Here is a 25,803-nt window from a genome sequence, read left to right as displayed (position 1 = left end):
GTATCCTGTATCACCAAATAGTGTCCTGTATCACTAACTAGTATCCTGTATCACTAACTAGTATCCAGTATCACTAACTAGTATCCAGTATCACTAACTAGTGTCCTGTATCACCAAATAGTGTCCTGTATCACTAACTAGTATCCTGTATCACTGACTAGTATCCTGCATCACCAAATAGTGTCCTGTATCACTAACTAGTATCCTGTATCACCAAATAGTGTCCTGTATCACTAACTAGTATCCTGTATCACTAACTAGTATCCAGTATCACTAACTAGTATCCTGTATCACTAACTAGTTTCCTGTATTACTAACTAGTATCCTGTATCACCAAATAGTATATTGTATAACTAACTAGTATCCTGTATCACTAACTAGTATCCTGTATCACCAAATAGTGTCCTGTATCACTAACTAGTATCCTGTATCACTAACTAATATCCAGTATCACTAACTAGTATCCAGTATCACTAACTAGTGTCCTGTATCACCAAATAGTGTCCTGTATCACTAACTAGTATCCTGTATCACTGACTAGTATCCTGCATCACCAAATAGTGTCCTGTATCACCAAATAGTATCCTGCATCACTAACTAGTATCCTGTATCACCAAATAGTATATTGTATAACTAACTAGTATCCTGTATCACTAACTAGTATCCTGTATCACTAACAAGTGTCCTGTATCACTAACTAGTATCCAGTATCACTAACTAGTATCCTGTATCACTAACTAGTACCCTGTATCACTAACTAGTATCCAGTATCACTAACTAGTATCCTGCATCACAAAATAGTGTCCTGTATCACTAACTAGTATCCTGTATCACTAACAAGTGTCCTGTATCACTAACTAGTATCCTGTATCACTAACTAGTATCCCGTATCACTAACTAGTATCCTGTATCACTAACTAGTATCCTGTATCACTAACTAGTGTCCTGTATCACTAACTAGTATCCTGTATCACTAACTAGTATCCTGTATCACCAAATAGTATATTGTATAACTAACTAGTATCCTGTATCATTAACTAGTATCCTGTATCACTAACAAGTGTCCTGTATCACTAACTAGTATCCAGTATCACTAACTAGTATCCTGTATCACTAACTAGTATCCAGTATCACTAACTAGTATCCAGTATCACTAACTAGTACCCTGTATCACTAACTAGTATCCGGTATCACTAACTAGTATCCTGCATCACTAACTAGTGTCCTGTATCACTAACTAGTATCCTGTATCACTAACTAGTATCCTGTATCACCAAATAGTATATTGTATAACTAACTAGTATCCTGTATCATTAACTAGTATCCAGTTTCACTAACTAGTATCCTGTATCACTAACTAGTATCCAGTATCACTAACTAGTATCCTGTATCACTAACTAGTATCCAGTATCACTAACTAGTATCCTGTATCACCAAATAGTGTCTTGTATCACTAACTAGTATCCTGTAGTATAAGTAGTAGTAATAGTATTAGTAGTAGTAATAGTAGCAGTAGGGCTGCAGCTATCAACTATTTTTGTAATCGAGAAATCTATTGATTAATCCAACAATTAATCGGTACTCTAATAAAAAACTAATTAAAAGAACATTTTTCTTTATAACAACTCATCAGCCCTGTGTGCTATTAGCTGCCCCCCATGCCAACAGGTCCCCCCCTAGTGCAATCAGCTTCTACCCAGTGCCATTAACTGCCCCTCAGTGCCACCAGCTTCCCCCTCCCAGTGCCATCAGCTGCCCCATTGCCATCAGCTTCCATCCAGTGCCATCAGGCTCCCCCCTAGTGCCCTCAGCTGCCCCCGAGTGCCATCAGCTTCCCCTCAAGAGCCACCAGCTTCCCCCCAGTGCCACCAGCTTCCCCCTCCCAGTGCCACCAGCTTCCCCCTCCCAGTGCCATCAGCTTCCATCCAGTGCCATCAGGCTCCCCCCTAGTGCCCTCAGCTGCCCCGAGTGCCATCAGCTTCCCCTCAAGAGCCACCAGCTTCCCCCAGTGCCATCAGCTTCGACCCAATGCTATCAGCTTCCCCACACCCTAGTGCCATCAGCTGTCCCCCAGTGCGCCATCAAATGTCTCCCACTGCCATCAGCTGTCCCCCATCAGCTGTCTGCCATCAGCTTCCCCCCAGTGCCACCAGCTGCCCCCCAGTGCCATCAGCTTCCCCCCAGTGCCATCAGCTGTCCCCCATCAGCTGCCCCCCAGTGCCACCAGCTGTCCCCCAGTGCCACCAGCTTGCCCCCAGTGCCATCAGCTTGACCTCCAGTGCCAGCAGCTTCCCCCCAGTGCCAGCATCTTCCCCCCAGTGCCATCATCTTGCCCCCAGTGCCATCAGCTTGCCCTCCAGTGCCAAAAGCTTGCCCCTAGTGCCACCAGCTGCCCTCCATTGCCATCAGGTGCCCCCAGTGCCACCAGCTTGCCCCCCCAGTGCCATCAGGTGCCCCCAGTGCTACAAGATGCCCCCAGTGCCACCATCTCCCCCTCCTAGCCATGTCCAGGTGCCAGTGAAATAAAATACTTACCTCCACAGCTCGTCCTCCTTCTTCTCCGTGCGCTGCACTGTCGTACTGATGTCACACAGCGTCAGGTCATAACCTGACAATGTGTCAGGAAGAAAGTGCAGCATGGTGCAGGCCGGCGGGGGACCACGGAGCGGTGAGTAATAGCAAGCGCTTCACTCCCGCTCCGTCGTCATATTACACAAACTAATCCTCAATGCAAAATATTTGCATTAAGGATTTTTTTGTGTCGAATTACTCATTTCAATCGAGTAATCGTTTTAGCACTACAGTAGTAGTAGTATTAGTAGTAACAGTAGTAGTAATAATAGTAACAGTGGTAGTATTAATAGTGGCAGAAATAGTTGTAGTATTTATAGTAGCAGTCATAGTAGCAGTAGTATTAGTAGTAACAGTAGTACTGGTATTAATAGTAGCAGTAATAGTAGTAGTATTGATAATAGCAGTAGTATTAGCAGCAGTAGTAGTAGTATTAATAGTAGCAGTAATAGTAGTAGTAGTAGTATTGGTAGTAGCAGTAGTATTAGTAGTAACAGTAGTACTAGTATTAATAGTAGCAGTAATAGTAGTAGTATTGATAATAGCAGTAGTATTAGCAGCAGTAGTAGTATTAATAGTAGCAGTAATAGCAGTAGTATTGGTAGTAGCAGTAGTATTAGCAGCAGCAGTAGTAGTAGTATTAGTAGTAGCAGTAATAGTAGTATTAGTATTGGTAGTAGTAGTATTAATTGTAGCAGTAGTAGTAGTATTGGTAGTAGCAGTAGTATTAGTAGTCACAGTAGTAGTATTATTAATAGTGGCAGTAATTGTAATAGTTGTAGTATTTATAGTAGCAGTCATAGTAGCAGTAGTATTAGTAGTAGTATTAATAGTGTCAGCAATAGTAGTAGTATTGGTAATTAGCAGTAGTATTAGTAGTAACAGTAGTAGTAGTATTAATAGTGGCAGTAATAGAATAGTTGTAGTATTTATAGTAGCAGTCGTAGTAGCAGTAGTATTAGTATTAGTAGTATTAATAGTAGCAGTAATAGTAGTAGTATTGGTAGTAGCAGTAGTATTAGTAGTAACAGTAGTATTATTATTCATAGTAGCAGTAGTAGTATTAGTAGCAGCAGTAGTAGTATTAGTAGTAACAGTAGTAGTAATATTAATAGTGGCAGTAATAGTTTTAGTATTTATAGTAGCAGTCGTAGTAGCAGTAGTATTAGTATTAGTAGTATTAATAGTAGCAGTAATAGTAGTAGTATTGGTAGTAGCAATAGTATTAGTAGTAACAGTAGTATTATTAATAGTAGTAGTAGTAGTAGTAGTAGTAGTATTAATAGCAGCAGTAGTATTAGTAGTAACAGTAGTAGTAATATTAATAGTGGCAGTAATAGTAATAGTTGTAGTATTTATAGTGGCAGACGTAGTAGCAGTAGTATTAGTAGTAACAGTAGTAGCATTATTAATAGTAGTAGTAATAGTAGTAGCAGCAGCAGTAGTATTAGTAGTAACAGTAGTATTATTATTATTATTAATAGTAGCAGTAATAGTATTATTAATAGTAGCAGTAATAGTAGCAGTAGTATTAGTAGTAACAGTAGTAGCATTATTATTAGTAATAGTAGTAGTAGCAGCAGTAGTAACAGTAGTAGTATTATTAATAGTGTCAGTAATAGTAATAGTTGTAATATTTATAGTAGCAGTAGTATTAATAGTAGTAGTATTGGTAGTAGCAGTATTAGTAGTAGCAGTATTAGTAGTAGCAGTAGTAATAATCCTTCCTGCCAGACTACCTTAGTGATAAATTTAGAGGATTTTACAAAAAGGAAAAATTGACTATAAGGTCAAGCCCTAAAGAGGGGTAATGTTGAGCGTGCGTTTGGCGCCTATCTCCTGCTGCATTCTGCTTCCTGCGGGTTTTATCGTGGCGACAGATTCCCCGTATATACTGTTCTCCATGCCTTCCAGTAACGGCCTGGCAGTAAGAATAGCTCATGCAGCTAAAGATGTCTGCGGGTGACATCACACTCACTGACAGATCGCTAAATATGTCAGAAGGAACAATCCCACACCGCAGGCTGCTGCTATTATTCACATCTGGGACTGCTAGACTGAGCATGAGGTGTCCTCCTGTATTAGGAAACGCCCCCCCCCCCCCTTCCCGGGGGCGCCTGGACTGTATATAAAGTCCAGGCTGCGTCAGACTCACACACAGCAGCTTGCTGATACTGTACGGCTGTGAGTATACTACCAGGGAGCCTCACATCACAGAACGCTACCTAACAGAAGAATGGCTTTCAACACAAGGTAAGTGGGCACAAGCTGGTCTCAACTGTTACTTACTTTCCACTGTATTCTCCATTCACATCCAAAGCTACTTAGATGACAGCTACGGCACACTTTTAGAGGTGAAATCTTATGATGCATGTTTGACAGCAATGTGTAGATAAGACATAGTAGTCTGCTTTCAGGGGCCGATGCAGCTTTGGATGTGACTGGAGTGTAAGAAAGTAAAAAGTAAGGAACGTGAAGTTTTTCAAAATGTTTGTAGATTTATACAATAGAATGTTACAAGTGGAAGTCAGCTTTAAAGGGTATGGTCAAATATCTGGTACACAAAGAGATATTGTAGCATGTACCAAAGTTTGCTAGATGTGTCTATGGGTCAACCTCCTTTTTTTTATTGGAGACTTGGTTGCAATAATCACCATTCTGAAGATTCTTATGAAGGGGGTGGTAATGGGGGCATGTTTGAGGCCAATTGTAATTTTAGGCTATACTCGTATGCCTTGCCCAGAAATTAGCACCCAGTAACATGGAGATAGGTTTGGGTAATGGGGCATTGAAATATTCAGGGCTGGGTACCTCGTAATATTTACAAGTAGCTTTAATGGTTATGGTCGAATATCATGAAATTTTGGTATGGTTCCCATAGTATGGGGCAAGGGTACCAAAGGAACCATAGCAAACTTAAATTTCTATAGTGCCCCCATATACTAACTGTGTCTATGGGACTCCAAACCACTTTTTTGATTTGAGACTTGGCCTCAATAATCATCATTCTGAAGATTCTGATGAAGGGGATGGTAATGGGGGCATGTTCAGGGCCAATTAAAATTTTAGGCTATACTCCAGGCATGGCCAACCTGTGGCTCTCCAGCTGTTGTAAAACTACAACTCCCACTATGCCCTGCTGTAGGCTGATAGATGTAGACTGTCCGGGCATGATGGAAGTTGTAGTTTAGCAACAGCTGGAGAGCCTCAGGTTGGCCATTCCTGCTATACTCATATGCCATGCTCAAAAATAAACACTCAGTAATATGGAGACGGGATTGAGTAATGGAGCATCAAAATATTACAAGAAGAGCTAATATTATAGGCTATAAACTGTAATCAGGGCATTGTACCTTATAATATTTAGAAGTAGGACCTTTTGCAGTACCACCTGAATGTATGGCCGAGCATTGGATGCTTATTGACCTTTCTCTCTACCTTCCTCAGGCTGCTTCTACTTGTCCTGATTTCATGGACCGTACAAGGTTTCCATCCTAAATCTTTGACCCACGTGGCCGAGAAAGAAGCAAGCTTCGGGGTGAACTTATTCAAAGAGGTCCTACAGGAGAACAAGGATAAAAATTTAGGTTTCTCGCCCTATGGGGTATCCTCAGCTTTAAACATTTTACAATATGGGACAGCTGGAAAGACCATGGCACAACTGCGGAAGGTCCTTAATTATGGATACTTAGGTAAGATCATTTGACATGGGCACTATATCATATATAGATAAGACTTGTGAAATGGGAGGTGCTGGAAGAATACTTACGTAACTCATAGATTAGTTTCCATTGATGAACAGAGTTTCAGAAATGCTGTGAAAACTGACACTTACATAGGGTATGTGTCATTCATAGCGTCTGGAAATCTAAGCCGAAAGCCCAATGAGCCCTGGCTGCCATTAGTAGTGGTCACATATTCAGATCCCCATCAATACCTCCTCCAGAAATGTTCATATTATATCAGATCTCCATCACTACTTCCTCTAGCTTCTCCCTGTAGACTTATGATGATTATTTCTTCCAGAGCGGACTGTGTCTGCAGCTCTCCGTAAACTGAGGGAGGAGATCTGTGGCTCGCTTGCCTCCGGTGAAGACACTAAATCTGTTCACGTAGCAGATGGACTTTTTGTTCAGCGGGATCTTGAGTTGACCCCAGGTTTCCTTCAGAGGTTTCACTCTACCTACAGACGACATGTGACCCAAGTCAACTTCACAGACCCATCACAAGCCAAGGACATCTTGAACCAATGGGTGGAGAACCAAACAGATGGTGAGAAGGCGAATGATACCCAATGGATGACTACATATCATCATCTTTTCTTTCTTCTGAACAATCATTCATTGCGACTCCTTTCTTCTCCTCAGGTATGATCCAGGACTTATTGGGCAGTAACTCCATCCCTGCCCTTACTCGTCTAGTCCTGCTCAGTGCTGTGCACTTTGATGGGAAATGGGTCCTTCCATTTCCAGAAAAAGACACTCACGAGAGGCCCTTCTACCGACCTGATGGTTCTCAGGTGCAAGTGCAAATGATGGAAAACACTGCCAAGTACAACTACAGTAAGTGCCTCCAATTTTCATTGTATTATGTATAACCATAAAAAACTTGCAGTAAGTCAACAAGTTTAAAATGGATACTGTCTCCACAGGTGAACTGGAAACCCCAGAGGGAGTGTATTATGATGTAATTGAGCTGCCCTATGAAGGAGATGAGATCAGCATGTTAATAGCAGCTCCTTATGAGAAAGGGGTGCCACTGTCCACCATCACAGACATCCTGACTCCCAAACTCATCATCGAATGGAAGAACAGTATGAGGAGATCAACACGTCTTTTAGTTTTGCCCAAGTAAGTAAAATTTCAGACAATTCAAAAAAAAAAAAAAAAAATTATGTTCTTTGGCAAATGCTACAATTGTGGCCATAATGACTAGTAGATGTCAGGAACATTCTGGTTTGGACCATACTTAGATCTTAGTTTGGTTGGCAAAGTATGGGTGTTTCAATGATTACCTTTTCTAGCATTTATATAAAATCATGTTCTTTTGTCTGTTCTTAGGTTCTCTCTGACAAGTGAAGTCAACCTAAAAAGTCCTCTTCAACGTCTTGGAGTCACAGACATGTTTTCGTCAGAAAAAGCTGACTTCAGCCGCTTGTCAAGTAAGTACTGACCACCCTTAGGCAAGTGTAATGTCCAATTTACTTGGATATTTTCTAGATTTGTTTGCCATCATTTTCATTCAAATAATTTTCTTTTTGCAGCTGAAAAACCCCTCTATGTATCAGAAGCATTCCAGAAAGTCAAGGTCGAGGTGACGGAGAGCGGAACAAAAGCATCATCTGCAACAGGTAAGAAATTGCCTCTTCTTGTAAGAAGTTATAAGGGCATACACAGAAGAGTCCAATATTGATGGGCACATGGTTGAGAGACCTCAAGAAGCTCAAGAACAATATAGGCTTTGTCTTGATTCTTCTTTGCTCATATTGCAAGACTTGAGGGCGGGCAACAATGAAGATACCACGGGACTTATTCCAGAAGTCATGTTTAGATAGTGCTCTCCTAGGTGTAGAAGCAGCTCTTCTATAACATAAGCATTTAGGAGACCATTCCCTGGAAGAGATATTCAGTATGGGCAGTCCTACATCTCTACTGCTTCCCACCCACAAGTCTGTTAATCTAACATAGGTTTACCAAGGGTGACCCAGCATTTTAGACTACCTGTATATGTACAACATAGGAGTGGACAAAAGATTATATCATATTTTACTTTTCACAGCTGCAATACTCCTGGCCAGAATGGCCCCTCTCGAGGTCATCATGGATCGCTCATTTTTGTTCATCATCAGACACAATCCAACAGGTAAGGCCTCATATATATGCAAGAATAGTTCTTTGGGAATTCTTTTTAGCAGAAGTGCTGGTGGCAGAAAATATAGGCGTGGAAGTATAAGCATTTTGTGCATCGCTTCAAGATACGGCCATTTGGGCAAAAAAAACTATATCCCTATAAATAAGTAGAAAACCTTAGGTATTCCTTATGCCCCCTGTAAGATGACTTTTTTTTCCATATCTCATGGAAAAACTCATTAGAAACTGCGATGATTCCAGGGAAAGATATTTGGGGTCATCGTTACCCCCATTGCTGTCCCAAGACTTTAAAATGGGTTTTCCCAGACTAAGATCTTGATGATGTATCCTTAAAAAGTCCCAAAAAGCCCCTTATGTCTTGTAACAGCGATGGGGGTGATGATGACTCCAAAGGCCTTTCTCTGCACCCATTGCGGTTCCTAAGCTCAGGCCCTACATATATAAGTCCTGGAAACCCCTTTAAGCCTACAGTACTAAAAAGGCAAGCATTATGGTAAACTAGACCCACGAGATCGAGCCCTGAAAGAGGCCAATTTCAGAAGCCAACCACCTGCAGTATATTTGTATACGTTTGTAAAGAACCATGTAAAGAACATGCCATCTCCATGCAAAGGGAGCCGGTCAGGCATTGTCAGAGGAAGATCATAAATTCAACATAGCTTAGAGATTCTGCTGAGGCATATGGTGCCTCATGTCTCCTGGGGAACTGATAAATGCTTCACACGGCTTCATCCTTAGGGTTAGGCATTGTCACGCATGTGAGCAGCATTGCTGTGCTTTACCTAAGTGTCACTCACCATCCTTCGCTCTTTCTCTTCCAGGTTCACTGCTATTTATTGGACAAGTCATGGAGCCCTGAAACACAGCGCCACCTAGTGGCCATACCAAGTACCTCACCAGGAGACATCCAGTATAATGCCCCAGCCAAATGAGGCGCAGCGGCTCGCCTAGACTACTAGGGAGGGGGGTGGATGAGGGCGACACGGGTAGTATGAATGAGCGCAATATGGGAGATGTATGGGATGAATGCAAGGATTGCAAGCTACAGATGTATTATGGATTATATGACATTTTATATGGAATTTCTATTTAATAAAGCTATTTATTTATATATTATCCTGATTCGTCTGATGTTTATTATAAATTCCCATACATCCTGGATGCTAGATTCTATATATATTCTATGTCTGTTCCTGGGAAAGCTGGGTGCATCTGCGTAGGTAAGCTCTGTAGGCCTTCATAGACCTCCATCATCAGCACAGAAATCTATGATTAGGTCAATATCCCATAAAGGAACATGGTGAGAACATCAGTCAGGCAGACTGACACTGCCCCATTTCACTGATACTGGACCAATCCTGGTGCTGATGACATCATCAGAGTAGTGGTCCAGCACGTGCGGTCACTCTACACGGGTTTAAAGACAACCTGTCACCTCTCCAGTCATCTCTGTTGTAGTAACTCCTCGCATTCCCTGTATGATAACAATGCTGAAGCATCTTCTATGTTGTCCTTTTCCTCTATTATTCCTACTGAAAGATAGGAACGAATTGCTGGAAGTTTGCAATAAAGGACTATCTGGGTGTTATCTGTAGGGTGTTTGTCCCTGCACAATCAGTGATGTCAGCGAGACACTAACCCTCCCCCCAGCTGGACCTTCATTGCAACTTGCTAGCAATTCAATCATAACTTCTAGCAGGGATAATAAAGGAATAACACAACATAGAGTCATAAGAATAGATGCTCCAGAATTATTATTACATGGCGGATGCAAGTAGTTACAAAAACAGACATGTCAGGAGAAGAAGAGGGGACAGCTCCTCTTTAATGACAATGCTGTCCTTCCACATGTTGGGTCAGAGCTGCCACCATACCCAGGCCTTCTTGGCTTGGGGTCTGTAGATGTCCGGGTAAACATGCTGCGTGGTTGTCAGGGCAAGGGTGATGTAGACGGGACTCCTCCTGTCCAATGGGATGCACAGTGTATTCAGAAAGTCTTCAGACCCTCTGACATCTTTCACATGTTCTTATGTTGCTCCTTGTGCTAAAATAAAATCATGTTTTTCCCATCATTCTGCATAAAATACCTCATAATTAGAGATGAGCGAATTTCTCAAAAATTCAATTCGGCCGGTCCGCCAAATTTCCAAAAAGATTTGTTTCGATCCGAATTTATTTGTAACAAATCTCGTTAAAAAAAACGTCTATTTCCTGGCTGCAGAGAGCCTGTATACTGGTGTAGAACACTGTGCCTTGCAGTAACACGCATGTGGTAGTGAAATAATATCGTCAGTCAGTATGACATGCAGATGACAGGCATCGCTCTTGGAATCACTGCACACTTCACTTATTTGGGCAGTTACGGGGCCAAAACTGACAAAATAACTCAAGTGTGAACTTAGCCTTACAGATCGATGTTAGCGCCAAGAAGAAGCGCATTCTTTTTACACAGCCATCATCTGATTCCACATAGATGTTATCAGAACCTGTTCTATTAAACGCTTATACAAGAGGAGCCCCCCGGACAGAGTGGAGAGGGAGTCAGCAGTAGTTATGGACAAACATCGGCCGGGATGGTGCGCGAACGCGATCAAATGTTCGCAAACCGCATTTCGTGGCGGGCCCCATTCACTTTAATGGCAGGGGAACCTAAAAAACTTTTAGCTCATATTTGCAGCCACCAAATACTTAGTAGAAGTGTACAAATAGTCCCACAACATGGACAGTGACATACCAGAGGGGGGATCAATGGCAAAAATGCCAACAAAAAATATGTATCTTAATCAGGGGACATTTTTTGGCGTCTTAAAGGGAAATTCTCTGAAATGTACCCTGCTGGAGCCTAGAATATTTTTATTTTAGGCCACGGGAGTACGGGCCTTAAAAACTAGGCATTCACCTGACAAAAGAAATTCTGATTATGTGGCTCGAGGTATATTACACGGTCAATGGCTAAAAATTTTACTGTAGGCCAGTACAAATACAGGTCAAATACATATGTTTAAAAAAAAAAAATATATGAAATTGGATTAAAAACACAGCTAACGAAATCCCCCCTCTTGAAAAAAAACCTAATGATAATAGTTGAAATTTGATAACACGTAGTTGTCACTGGTGTTGAATTCCTCCGAGGCTGCAACAATTATGCATTCAGCGTACATAAAAGAACAAGTAGGTATGTGGCTGGAGGTAGATAACACGGTCATTGGATATCAATTTTCCAGCAGTCCAGTTTACTACAGGCCCCCAAAAATATGCATTCAGCGTACATAAAAGAACAAGTAAGTGGCTAAAGGTAGATTACATGGTCATCGGATATCAATTTTACAGCAGGTCAGTGTACTATAGGCCCCAAAAATTATGCATTCAGCGTACATAAAAGAACAAGTAAGTATGTGGGTGGAGGTGTATTAGACAGTCAATGGAAATCAATTTTACTGAAGGCCAGTACAAATACAGGTCAAATACATATGTTTAAAATAAATAAAAATATAAAATTGGATTAAAAACATGGCTAATGAAATCCCCCCCCTCTTGAAAAAACCCTAATGATAATAGTTGAAACATGTGGTCATCACAGGGGTTGAATTCCTCTGAGGCCCAAAACATTAGGCATTTAACTGACAGAAAATAACTTTTATGTCACTGTATTTACCTAAGACAGGGACCAATATTTGTTCTGGGTGGTGGCGGATATTTGTGGGCTGTCATGAGGAAATTCAATTAAATGTGGTTGTTACAGCTGTTGAATTCCTCCGAGATCCTTGCCTCATTAATTTTTAGAAATGTGAGGTAGTCCACACTATCATGAGCTAGGCGAGTGCGCTTATTGGTCACGATCCCCCCTGCTGCGCTGAATGTCCTTTCGGACAGGACACTGGACGAGGGGCAAGCAAAGAGTTCCATGGCAAATTGTACCAGCTCTGGCCACATGTCAAGCCTGCACACCCAGTAGTCCAAGGGTTCCTCCATTCTCAGAGCGTCCACATTGGCCATTAACCCGATGTAGCTGGACACCTGTCGGTCTAGGCGTTCCCTGAGACTGGATCCAAAGGGCGGCTGTCGATGGGTTGGGTGCAAAAATGATCTCATATCCGAAGTGACCAATACATCTTCAAACCGCCCTCTTCTTGCATGCGCTGTTGGATTGGTACCCGCAACTGTTTCTCTGTGAGTGGAAATTCCTCTGCCAGCGCCCGCAAAAGCAGAATGCAGCATTTCTCGCAGCAAGGCCTGGAAGTGCTGCATTCTGACAGCCCTCTGTGATGCTGGTAACATGTCCGCCATTTTGTGTTTGTATCGGGGGTCTAAGTACGTTGCCACCTAGTACTGGCCCTTGCCGTTTATAAGGGGGTCCCTCTTCAAATATTGGAGCATGAAGGCCCGCATTTGTACTAAACTGAAAGCGGTGTAGTGGCCTGGCTCCTGCTTATCGTCCAGGATAATGTCGTCCTCGGTCTCCTCCCCCAGCCACGGACAACACCAGGGATCCCAGAAATGTTTAAAGCATACTCTTCTTGCTCCTCCTCCGCCCCGGCACCATCCTCCTCTGACTCCTCTTCAGACTCCTGTTGACTTGTCTCAGATGAAGTAGCCCCCCACGGGAATTCATCCAGCATTGCAACTTCATCTTGCTGTGTCTACTCCTCGACGGGTTGATCAATGACACGACACAATGCACGCTCCAGAAAGAAGTTGTAAAGTGTCACTGATGGCGTACAATGTCACTGAAGGCGCCCTGGCTGCGACTGACCAGTTTGGTGATCTCATTAAATGGTCGCAGAAGTCTGCATGAGTCACGCATGAGCAGCCACTGGCACGGTGGAAAAAAAACAAGCTCCCCAGAACCTGTCCTGGTAGTCGTTAACGGCACGTTTCTGCTGGAGCAGCCTATCAAGCATATACAAGGTGGAGTTCCATTGCGTCAGGCAGGCACAAATCAGACGTCTGACGGGCAGGTGGTGTCGCCGCTGAACGTCAGCAAGGCGATCCATGGCCATGTAAGATCTTCTAAAATGGCCAGAGATTTTCCTGCCCTGCCACAAGACGTCCTGGACAGGGTATTTGGTAACGAATCGCTGCACGACTAAATTCAGGTAGTGTGTCATTTTGCCCTGTTTCAGCGCGCTCAGCAGATTGGCACTGTTGTCGCACACCACTTTACCAACTGTCAAATTAAGAGGGCTTGGCCAATGACCGCAAAGCTGAAAGCAGTGCAGGACCGGTGTAGCTCTTGGCTTCCAGGCACAACAGCTGCAGCACAGCATTGCAACGGCTCACCTGGCACGTCGAATAGGTTCTGGGGAGCTTGGGGGCCCAGCAGAAGAGGCGGCAGCAGTGGAAAAGGAGGAGTCAGCCGAGGAGGAGACGGAGGACGGAGTAGGAGAAGAAGAGGCAGGCCTGCATGCAATCCGTGGTGGTAACACCAAATCCACACAGGTTGCATGCTTGACGGACATCAGAAAGTTCACCCAGTGGGCAGTAAAATGTACCTTCCCTGCCCATGTTTGCTAGACCACATGTCTCTGGTTATATGTATCTTGGCACTGACACTGTGTGCCAGATACATTCACTTGCCACTGAACGTGGCCATATAGCTCCGGGATACCCTTCTGGGAGAAATATTTCCTTCCGGGGACCTTCCATTGTGGTGTTCCTATGGCCACTAATTTTCTAAATGCCTCAGAGTCCACCAATTTATATGGCAGTAGTTGGCGGGCTAGCAGTTCCAACAAGCCAGCGGTCAGCCGTTGGGGAAGAGGATTATCCGGCGTCATCATCTTTTTTCGCTTGAACATTTGGGCCATGGAAGCCTGCCTTTTGCCAGATGAAAGCGATGACAGCACGATGGAAGGAGGGGAGGAGGACAACTGGAAGGAGAGAGAAGGAGAAGAGGCAGGACGGTGAGAGCCGGGAGTGTGGCTTTGTGGGTTCTGACGGTGTTGCTACTACTGGGCTCGGTGATGAGAGGCCAGGTGCCTTCTTAAGGCGGTTGTCCCTAGGTGAGTGTTTGGCTTACCGCGACTAATGCATTGACAGCACAGGCTGCAGATGGCAACACTATTGTCAGCAGCGGACACTTTAAAAAAAGCCCACACCGCGGAGCCATGTGCCGGCATCCTGGGAGCACCAGATGTGACCGTGCATGGTGGATGGCTCGTTCCAGATATATTAGCAGTCTGCTTTTTGCCTCCTGTGCACTGCGAGTTCTGCCTTCTTTTTCTCCTTCTCCTTTCTATCTGCTGCTCCGTCTCTCCCTCTGAACTCCACTCTTCTTCCTCTCTTGTGGGCACCCACGTGACGTCCATCGACATGTCATCATCGTCACCTTCACCACCACTGACATTAGAGATCTCGGAGTAGGCAGCCACAGCTGGGTGGCGGCCGTTGATACCTCCTCTTCCTGATCCGATGCCAAGAATGGCTACGCATCGGTAAAGTCTTGGAATGAATGAGAAAATAATTCCTCTGACTCGAGCGGAGGAGAAATGGTGGTGGTGTCTTTGGGGGTGGACACAGCAGAGAGTGAAGAGGGTGCAGATAGAGAGGATGAGGAGGGTGCAGAAGCGGAAGGCTGAGTGAGCCACTCAACCAACTCTGGTGTGTCCTTTGATGTAATCACACGCACCTTCTGCAACTTCATACTTACAGTAGGCTCTTGCCTGGTGCACCTGCCCAACCCCTACCACCCCTGCGGAATGGCCTGCCTCTTCCTCTGCCTGTCATTTTCAAAATGACCCTGTGACAAAAGTCCCTGTAGAAGAGCAGTATTTGTGGAAGAAGGTATATCACACCCCTGCCTCAATCAGTTTTTTTTGGGGGGGGGCAACTGGTATTTGTTCCAATGTCATTTGTCACTATCCGTAGCTGCGGTAACGCAGCAAAACCGCAAACAAATGCACTATATAGAAAGTATATTATTGGTATATAGCACCCCTGCTTCAATCAGTTTTTGGGGGGACAACTGGTATATCACACCAGTAGAAATTATTTGTTCCAATAGCGTTTGTCCCTCTGTGTAGCTGCGGTATCTCAGCAGAACCGCACACAACTGCTGCACAATACAAATGCACTATAATATAATTCTATGTTAGAAAGTATATTATAAGTATATCGCACCCCTCTGTGTATCACACATATAGATAGCACACCTATACCAGTCCTTTAAAGGACTTTTGTGGCCCTATTAGCTAGCGATTTGTGTCCCTAACAGTCTGTCCCTGCTCCACACAGCAACCTCTCCCTACACTGGCAAAAGACTGAATGTAAAATGGCGGCCAGATCGGGTTTATTTATAAGGTAGGGGGTGTGTCCATGTGCTGAAATGTCTCAATTGGCTGTCCTATACCACCTGATGGATGTGTCATGGGTCAAAGTTCTTCACAATGTAATAGAATATGGCATCGGCGGACATCTCCGTATGTTTGCCCGTTTGGCGAAATAGCAAAGTTCGCTGCGAAATGACCATCGGGCGAACCGCAAGGCCATCTCTAGTCAGCAGTAAGCTTGTGTTGATGTCACTGATTATTTTGCCCTTCCTCTGATCCGTCAGAACAATAACCCTCAAAAAATGGATCCTGTCTGTTGAGCATCCTCCTTCGCTCAGTGTAACAGCAGCTGCTGTGCGCCGATGTTCCCCTGCTTACCGCCGCGGTCCCGGGCGCCGTGTTCAGCGGTGATCTGCTGCTAGTGTTTCCTTTCAGCCCTGGCCACAGCATGCTTGCTGCTTGTTTCCGGCAGCACTTCCATAAGGGCCGGCGCATGTCACTTCCTGTGCTTTATAGGTTAGGTCATGGGACCTTGCTGACCAATCCTAGCCCTCCTGCACATATATAAGTGGCTCAGCCCCCTTCCCAGATGCCTCAGTTTCAAGGTCCTGGTAAGGTTCCTGATGTCTGCTTGTGGGCCTGACTTGTACTTGTATTTCTGGACTCTGCTACCTGTTTGATCCCTGCCTGCCTGTCTTGGCTCTCCTGTTGCCGACCCGGATTGCCTGACCTGTACCTGTGCCACCTGCCCTGACCTACTGCCTGTCTGACTTTGCTTCTGCCTCATCCATTAGTCCTGCACTGTTGCTCCTGGTTACGACTCAGCCTGCTGACAACTCCTGTACCTCTCTATTGCCTCGCTCAGGTACCTCCTGGACCAGATCCCTCGTGTGCCTATCCTCCTCAAGAGGTAGTGACCTGGTGTTCCCCTCTGGAAAGTCTAACCCCACCATCAGGGGTACTGTGAAGATCAAGGGGTTCACTTAGACAACACCCTTAGAGGAGGTAGGACACGTGGCACAGTGGGTTCACTTGAAGCTCCGCAGATGCTCTTAAGGAGGAGAGCGTCCAACAATAAACTCATAGGTATCCAGAAAAATAAAAAAATGGAGACAGCACGCCCAAAGGGTGCAAAAAGTGGAATTTATTCCAGATGCAACGTTTCGGCTGTGTGTTAGCCTTTTTCAAGCATGCATATACATCAGAAGGTGGGGATTAAATACCCACATACAAAAACATGTGAGGGGGAGTGACCTGTGATACAATTAACTTCATTGTCATCAGCAGTTTGGGATAACATACCTTATCCATAATGTGCAGGTGAGGTTGGGCAGGTAGCCTGTAGTGTTGGAGCCATTGGTAACGCCATGAGGGACGCCTAGGGAAGTCTAATGCAGGTGGAACGCATCTGCGTTCCAGCAACAAGCTGCCGAGGTCGTCACTTCCGGTGCCGAACCCTCGTGGAACGCATTTGCGTTCCAAAACGGCACTTCCGGTTGGGTGACATCCGGATGCAGGTGCCAGTCACATGTGGACCGCATTTGCGTTCCAACACCCGACTCTTCAGGTAGTGTAAGAGCCAGAATCAACAGTGCGCTCTGTTCATAATATAATGCCACTATATTTGTACAAAGGGTCGGCGTTGGGCGCACTATGTTCCCTGGACTTAACCACTTAAGGACCACAGGTTTATACCCCCCTAGTGACCAGGCCCTTTTTTACAAATCGGCACTCCACAACTTTAGCGGTTTATTGCTCGGTCATGCAACTTACCACCCAAATGAATTTTACCTCCTTTTCTTCTCACTAATAGAGCTTTCATTTGGTGGTATTTCATTGCCGCTGACATTTTTACTTTTTTTGTTATTAATCGAAATTTAACGATTTTTTTGCAAAAAAATGACATTTTTCACTTTCAGCTGTAAAATTTTGCAAAAAAAACGACATCCATATATACATTTTTCGCCAAATTTATTGTTCTACATGTCTTTGATAAAAAAAAAATGTTTGGGCAAAAAAAAAATGGTTTGGGTAAAAGTTATAGCATTTGCAAACTATGGTACAAAAATGTGAATTTCCGCTTTTTGAAACAGCTCTGACTTTCTGAGCACCTGTCATGTTTCCTGAGGTTCTACAATGCCCAAACAGTAGAAAACCCCCACAAATGACCCCATTTCGGAAAGTAGACACCCTAAGGTATTCGCTGATGGGCATAGTGAGTTCATAGAACTTTTTATTTTTTGTCACAAGTTAGCGGAAAATGATGATGATTTTATTTTTTTTATTTTTTCTTACAAAGTCTCATATTCCACTAACTTGCGACAAAAAATAAAAAATTCTAAAAACTTGCCATGCCCCTCACGGAATACCTTGGGGTGTCTTCTTTCCAAAATGGGGTCACTTGTGGCGTAGTTATACTGCCCTGGCAATTTAGGGGCCCAAATGTGTGAGAAGAACTTTGCAATCAAAATGTGTAAAAAATGACCGGTGAAATCCAAAAGGTGCACTTTGGAATATGTGCCCCTTTGCCCACCTTGGCAGCAAAAAAGTGTCACACATCTGGTATCGCCGTACTCAGGAGAAGTTGGGGAATGTGTTTTGGGGTGTCATTTTACATATACCCATGCTGGGTGAGAAAAATATCTTGGTCAAATGCCAACTTTGTATAAAAAAATGGGAAAAGTTGTCTTTTGCCAAGATATTTCTCTCACCCAGCATGGGTATATGTAAAATGACACCCCAAAACACATTCCCCAACTTCTCCTGAGTACGGCGATACCAGATGTGTGACACTTTTTTGCTGCCAAGGTGGGCAAAGGGGCACATATTCCAAAGTGCACCTTTCAGATTTTGCAGGCCATTTTTTACACATTTTGATTGCAAAGTACTTCTCACACATTTGGGCCCCTAAATTGCCAGGGCAGTATAACTACCCCACAAGTGACCCCATTTTGGAAAGAAGACACCCCAAGGTATTCCGTGAGGGGCATGGCGAGTTCCTAGAATTTTTTATTTTTTGTCACAAGTTAGCGGAAAATGATGATTTTTTTTTTTTTATCTTTTTTCCTTACAAAGTCTCATATTCCACTAACTTGCGACAAAAAATAAAAAATTCTAGGAACTCGCCATGCCCCTCACGGAATACCTTGGGGTGTCTTCTTTCCAAAATGGGGTCACTTGTGGCGTAGTTATACTGCCCTGGCAATTTAGGGGCCCAAATGTGTAAGAAGTACCTTGCAATCAAAATGTGTAAAAAATGGCCGGTAAAATCCGAAAGGTGCACTTTGGAATATGCGCCCCTTTGCCCACCTTGGCATCAAAAAAGTGTGACACATCTGGTATCGCCGTACTCAGGAGAAGTTGGGCAATGTGTTTTGGGGTGTCATTTTACATATACCCATGCTGGGTGAGAGAAATATCTTGGCAAAAGACAACTTTTCCCATTTTTTTATACAAAGTTGGCATTTGACCAAGATATTTTTCTCACCCAGCATGGGTATATGTAAAATGACACCCCCAAAACACATTCCCCAGCTTCTCCTGAGTACGGCGATACCAGATGTGTGACACTTTTTTGCAGCCTAGATGCGCAAAGGGGCCCAAATTCCTTTTAGGAGGGCATTTTTAGACATTTGGATCCCAGACTTCTTCTCACACTTTCGGGCCCCTAAAAAGCCAGGGCAGTATAAATACCCCACATGTGACCCCACTTTGGAAAGAAGACACCCCAAGGTATTCAATGAGGGGCATGGCGAGTTCCTAGAATTTTTTTTTTTTTTGCATAAGTTAGCGGATATTGATTTTTTTTTGTTTTTTTCTCACAAAGTCTCACTTTCCGCTAACTTAGGACAAAAATTTCAATCTTTCATGGACTCAATATGCCCCTCACGGAATACCTTGGGGTGTCTTCTTTCCAAAATGGGGTCACATGTGGGGTATTTATACTGCCCTGGCTTTTTAGGGGCCCTAAAGCGTGAGAAGAAGTCTGGAATATAAATGTCTAAAAATGTTTACGCATTTGGATTCCGTGAGGGGTATGGCGAGTTCATGTGAGATTTTATTTTTTGACACAAGTTAGTGGAATATGAGACTTAGTAAGAAAAAACAAAAACAAAAACAAACAAAAAATTTACGCTAACTTGTGCCAAAAAAAATGTCTGAATGGAGCCTTACCAAGGGGGGGGGGGGGGGGTGATCAATGACAGGGGGGTGATCAATGACAGGGGGGTGATCACCCATATAGACTCCCTGATCACCCCCCTGTCACTGATCACCCCCCCTGTAAGGCTCCATTCAGACATCCGCATGATTTTTTACGGATCCATGGATACATGTATCGGATCCACAAAACGCATGCGGACGTCTGAATGGAGCCTTACAGGGGGGTTATCAATGACAGGGGGTGATCAGGGTAATCACCCCCCTGTCACTGATCACCCCCCCTGTAAGGCTTCATTGAGACATCCGCATGATTTTTTACGGATCCATGGATACATGGATCGGATCCACAAAACGCATGCGGACGTCTGAATGGAGCCTTACAGGGGGGTTATCAATGACAGGGGGTGATCAGGGTAATCACCCCCCTGTCACTGATCACCCCCCCTGTAAGGCTCCATTCAGACATCCGCATGATTTTTTACGGATCCATGGATACATGGATCGGATCCACAAAACGCATGCGGACGTCTGAATGGAGCCTTACAGGGGGGTTATCAATGACAGGGGTGATCAGGGTGATCACCCCCCTGTCACTGATCACCCCCCCTGTAAGGCTCCATTCAGACATCCGCATGATTTTTTACGGATCCATGGATACATGTATCGGATCCACAGAACGCATGCGGACGTCTGAATGGAGCCTTACAGGGGGGTTATCAATGACAGGGGGTGATCAGGGTAATCAGGGTGATCACCCCCCTGTCACTGATCACCCCCCCTGTAAGGCTCCATTCAGACATCCGCATGATTTTTTACAGATCCATGGATACATGTATCGGATCCACAAAACGCATGCGGACGTCTGAATGGAGCCTTACAGGGGGGTTATCAATGACAGGGGGTGATCAGGGTAATCACCCCCCTGTCACTGATCACCCCCCCTGTAAGGCTTCATTGAGACATCCGCATGATTTTTTACGGATCCATGGATACATGGATCGGATCCACAAAACGCATGCGGACGTCTGAATGGAGCCTTACAGGGGGGTTATCAATGACAGGGGGTGATCAGGGTAATCACCCCCCTGTCACTGATCACCCCCCCTGTAAGGCTCCATTCAGACATCCGCATGATTTTTTACGGATCCATGGATACATGGATCGGATCCACAAAACGCATGCGGACGTCTGAATGGAGCCTTACAGGGGGGTTATCAATGACAGGGGTGATCAGGGTGATCACCCCCCTGTCACTGATCACCCCCCCTGTAAGGCTCCATTCAGACATCCGCATGATTTTTTACGGATCCATGGATACATGGATCGGATCCACAGAACGCATGCGGACGTCTGAATGGATCCTTACAGGGGGGTTATCAATGACAGGGGGTGATCAGGGTAATCAGGGTGATCACCCCCCTGTCACTGATCACCCCCCCTGTAAGGCTCCAATCAGACATGCGCATGATTTTTTACGGATCCATGGATACATGGATCGGATCCACAAAACGCATGCGGACGTCTGAATGGAGCCTTACAGGGGAGTGATCAATGACAGGGGGTGATCAGGGAGTGTATATGGGTGATCACCCGCCTGTCATTGATCACCCCCCTGTAAGGCTCCATTCAGACGTCCGTATGCTTTTTGCGGATCCGATCCATGTATCCGTGGATCCGTAAAAATCATACGGACGTCTGAACGGAGCCTGACAGGGGGGTGATCAATGACAGGGCGGTGATCAATGACAGGGGGGTGATCAGGGAGTTTATATGGGGTGATCATGGGTGATCAGGGGTTTATAAGGGGTTAATAAGTGACGGGGGGGGGGGGTGTAGTGTGGTGTTTGGTGCGACTGTACTGACCTACCTGAGTCCTCTGGTGGTCGATCCTAACAAAAGGGACCACCAGAGGACCAGGTAGGAGGTATATTAGACGCTGTTATGAAAACAGCGTCTAATATACCTGTTAGGGGTTAAAAAATTCGGATCTCCAGCCTGCCAGCGAGCGATCGCCGCTGGCAGGCTGGAGATCCACTCGCTTACCTTCCGTTCCTGTGAGCGCGCGCGCCTGTGTGCGCGCGTTCACAGGAAATCTCGCGTCTCGCGAGATGACGCCTATTGGCGTTAGTGTGACCTGGGAGCGCCGCAGCATTGACGCCTTTCGGCGTTAGTGTGACGGGAGGAGGTTAATACTACTGAATATTGAATTTCTACAAGAGGAGATTACCAACTGCAAGTTAAAGATCTCGGAATTTGAGAGTCAACTATCAGCCAAATTATCAGAGAGTGAACTCAATACTGATAAAGAACGCATCCAGATTCACCTCAATCGACACCGTACAGAAGCGGAGGAAACAAAGAGACAGAAATGGCATCGCGATGCGGAGGACTATCAATGCGGGAACATCTATCAATGCAACACAGAGACCAGGCACCAAGGAGAAGACAAAGGAGAATGGGAAGAAAAGGCGGAAGTCCCGCAACAGCAGATTCGGATTCATCGGATGCAGTTCCTTTTTTAGGCTCAGGACACAAGACCGGACAACCAACAGGAACCGCCCCTGGAGAAGAGGAGGACGGAAACACAAGAGACGCAATGGGACCATCTGCACAAACAAGGAAACCACCATTCCGAAGATACCCCGCGAGACAGTAGAGGACAACTTAGTCGTTAATATATCATCATGCTCCCTGACACCCAGTGAGACAGCAATCCTGAATAAAGGTATGTCTTTTATTCCTGATCCCAAAATTTACTGGTTCACCACTGATATTGAACTTAATTTTTTTTTCCGTCTATTAAGACTCAAAGCATTTTTTGCTAATAAAGCCCGATCAGACGATCGCGCACGCACTAGAGAAACTATACAAACGAATGGGGTTACATTGAGAGAATGTGGGTTAAGAAATAGGAGCTCCTTCACGCCACCAACAACTGATCATAGTGTGGAAACATACATAGATGTGGTCACAAGACAAATACAAAATTTGCGTAACAACAACACATACGAGAGGCTCCATAGGAACATAACAAAGGAGGAAGAAAAAGCTATTCACAATCTGAAGAGAAATAATGCCATTATAATAAAAACGGCAGACAAAGGTGGAGCAGTAGTGGTTCAGAACACAACTGATTATATAGCTGAATTAAGACGTCAACTAACAAACACGGAAGTATATGAACCACTAACAGGAGACCCAAAATTCAAGATCATGGATGAGATAAACAAATTACTTACTGAGGCAGTGACCAATAATGTGATCGATCAAGATCTATTTGAGTATCTGCGAGTGACTAACCCAGTCACTCCAGTCATATACTGCTTACCGAAGATACATAAACAGCTACAGAACCCACCAGGACGCCCGATTGTGTCAGGAAACGACTCCCTGTTCACACCAATGGCGACTTTCCTAGACAAAATGCTGAGACGATTCGCCACACAATCACGCTCATTTACAGGAACTGAAAATCACCTCTACAGCGATCTTAGTCTCCTTCGATGTTGTGAGTCTTTACACATCGATATCACACACCAAGGGCATATATGCCGTTAATAATATGTTGCTGAAATCTGACTTTTCCTCCCATTTGAATGAATTTCTCCTGAATCTACTCAGGCTTGTCCTGACAGAGAATTATTTCCTATTCGGCAATGACTTCTATAAACCGCGACGGGGGACCGCTATGGGGTCAAACGTAGCGCCCACTTACGCAAATATTTTCATGAATCAGTTTGAAGAGGAGGTGGTGTATAAATCCGCAAAATTTCCACACGTACAATGTTGGTGGCGGTATATTGATGACATGTTTGCAATCTGGAATGGCAAGACCCTACGCTTACAAGAGTTCTTGAAAGAACTCAATGAATCGGATCCAGATCTTCAATTCACTGTGGTGCATTCATATTCGGAACTTTAATTCCTTGATGTTTCAGTGTGCAAAACCGACGAGAATATTCTAACTACGGATCTCTTCACTAAAACAACGGATAGAAACAATCTATTGTGATTTGAGAGTTACCACCCGAGGAGTATGGTGAACACATTACCTCGATCGCAACTTATGAGAGTAAGACCGATAGTCGGTGAGGAAACACTCTGCACACACAGAATGAAAGACATGAAAAACAAATTTCTTGCCAGAGGATATCCGGCTCCGCTGTTGAATGAACATGAAAAGGACATTTCGAAAATACCGAGAGAACAGCTACTAACCAGCACCCGCAAGAAAGATATATCCAAAATACCCTTTGTTAGCACCTATGGGCACCATAGCAACAAGATCAGACAGATCATACGTGAAAATTGGGATATCATTCGTAGAGGCCATCCAGATATAGACACATTAAAGGAGCCTAAGATCATGGCCTTCATGTCACGGACGGTGTACAGGAAACAAGACAAAGCAACATGCATATATGACTGAGTGGATCCAAAGCTAAGGAACCAAAAGGGAGACCCCTGCACAAGACCTGAGACTTTCCCTGGCTGCTCAGCCTATGCAAAGATCCCAGAGGTGGATGGTTGCATATCCACGTACCTTGACTATATAACCCCTGAACACCCTACAATAGTGAGGGGACACGACCACCGGCTCCCTACTCCAGACACGGAGGGAGTCAGGGTCACCTGGGATCCAGCAAACAGAAAATAACAGATAAATGTACAGCACTTAACTTAGTAGCAGACTGGGAAATAGGATCAGCATGCACACACACTCCAGGAAGTAGTATAAGCCGCCCAGTAATGCATTATGGGGAGGAATTTAAAAGGATGCAATCAGTCCAACTACATGACAGCTGAGAGAGGCTAACGAGATGAGGAACTGAACACCACAACAAAGAAACTCAAGGAGGAGGTTCTGAAAGGCCTCTGTCAGAGCTTCTCAGCTGTCTGGTTGTGACACTTCAAGGGACCAAAAAACCTAAAAAATGTATTTGTGAAATCTGATATAGGTCCCCTAGGGGGTCTGACGCAGACCTTTTTGGCACCCCAGAAGAAGGGTTGCTACCCATGTCTCAATTGCAGCAACTATAATGCCATGATGAAAGGCCCACATTTCTCTCATCCCAGAACAGGTAAACAGTACGAGATCAGACACTTTCTAACCTGTCAGTCGTCATATGTCATCTACACCCTACAGTGTCCATGTGGCCTCCTCTATGTAGGAGAAACTACTATGGAATGCAGGGAACGGATTACGAAACACAAATACACCACCAGGAAAAAGAATGTGGAACAACCTGTTCCAAGGCATTTCTTGGAGGCCAAACACAATATCAGCCAATTACGTTTTCGTATTATAGACCACATACCGAGGCAAAGAAGAGGTGGCGACCGAGAAAAACTTTTGAAAAGGTGTGAACTCAAGTGGATAGATGAGTTGGACACTTGAACATTGACTTTGCAATAACCCCCTTTCTCTACATTACATGTATTTACTTTTTTTGGTGTATAAGCACCATCGGATTTCTTTGCGCTTAACTTTTGTTTTTATCTTTTAGGTTCTTTCCCTGATACACTTGCACTGGGACTTATGGACTCTTCACATGTTCACCCCCCCAAATTTACTTCACCATTATACGTGGGTAGGGTAAGAAACCCATAGAATATGTAGTCTTACAGAAATCGCCTTAATATATAGAATTGAGTACACGCCATGTCATGTCAGACCACAGCATCTGTCTATACGTATTGATCATGCAACAGTATCCAAGGAAATGAACCTGTTTATGTTGGTGCATTATGTGAGTGTCACATAGGGATGGAGCCCCGTGACACAGTCAAAATCCATTTTGCAGGTGGCTGGGGCACACGCAGTGTCCGATTTCTGCGCATTGGCGGGGCACACTATACTCATTATATGCATATAGGCAGGCTTATTCCATTGCGCATACGCCCACTCCCATTTCCCAGCCCTTTATTCTGCA

The 25,803-nt window shown here is 44.4% G+C and overlaps 1 protein-coding gene across 1 annotated transcript; it reads left to right on the top strand.

Moving 5' to 3' along the window:
- The first annotated feature begins 4,699 nt into the window (after window positions 1–4,699).
- SERPINE1 (serpin family E member 1) lies at window positions 4,700–9,557 on the top strand. Its single transcript, XM_044282799.1, has 9 exons — window positions 4,700–4,824; window positions 6,019–6,263; window positions 6,598–6,843; window positions 6,939–7,133; window positions 7,223–7,421; window positions 7,632–7,732; window positions 7,835–7,921; window positions 8,350–8,433; window positions 9,263–9,557. Exons 1-9 carry the CDS (start codon window positions 4,808–4,810, stop codon window positions 9,298–9,300), a joined length of 1,212 nt encoding a protein of 403 aa, XP_044138734.1. The 5' UTR covers window positions 4,700–4,807; the 3' UTR covers window positions 9,301–9,557.
- Window positions 9,558–25,803: the final 16,246 nt, after the last annotated feature.

Source organism: Bufo gargarizans, chromosome 2 (genome assembly GCF_014858855.1).
Source record: "Bufo gargarizans isolate SCDJY-AF-19 chromosome 2, ASM1485885v1, whole genome shotgun sequence".
NCBI classification, from domain to species: domain Eukaryota; kingdom Metazoa; phylum Chordata; class Amphibia; order Anura; family Bufonidae; genus Bufo; species Bufo gargarizans.
This window is presented reverse-complemented; position numbering and strand designations above follow the sequence as displayed.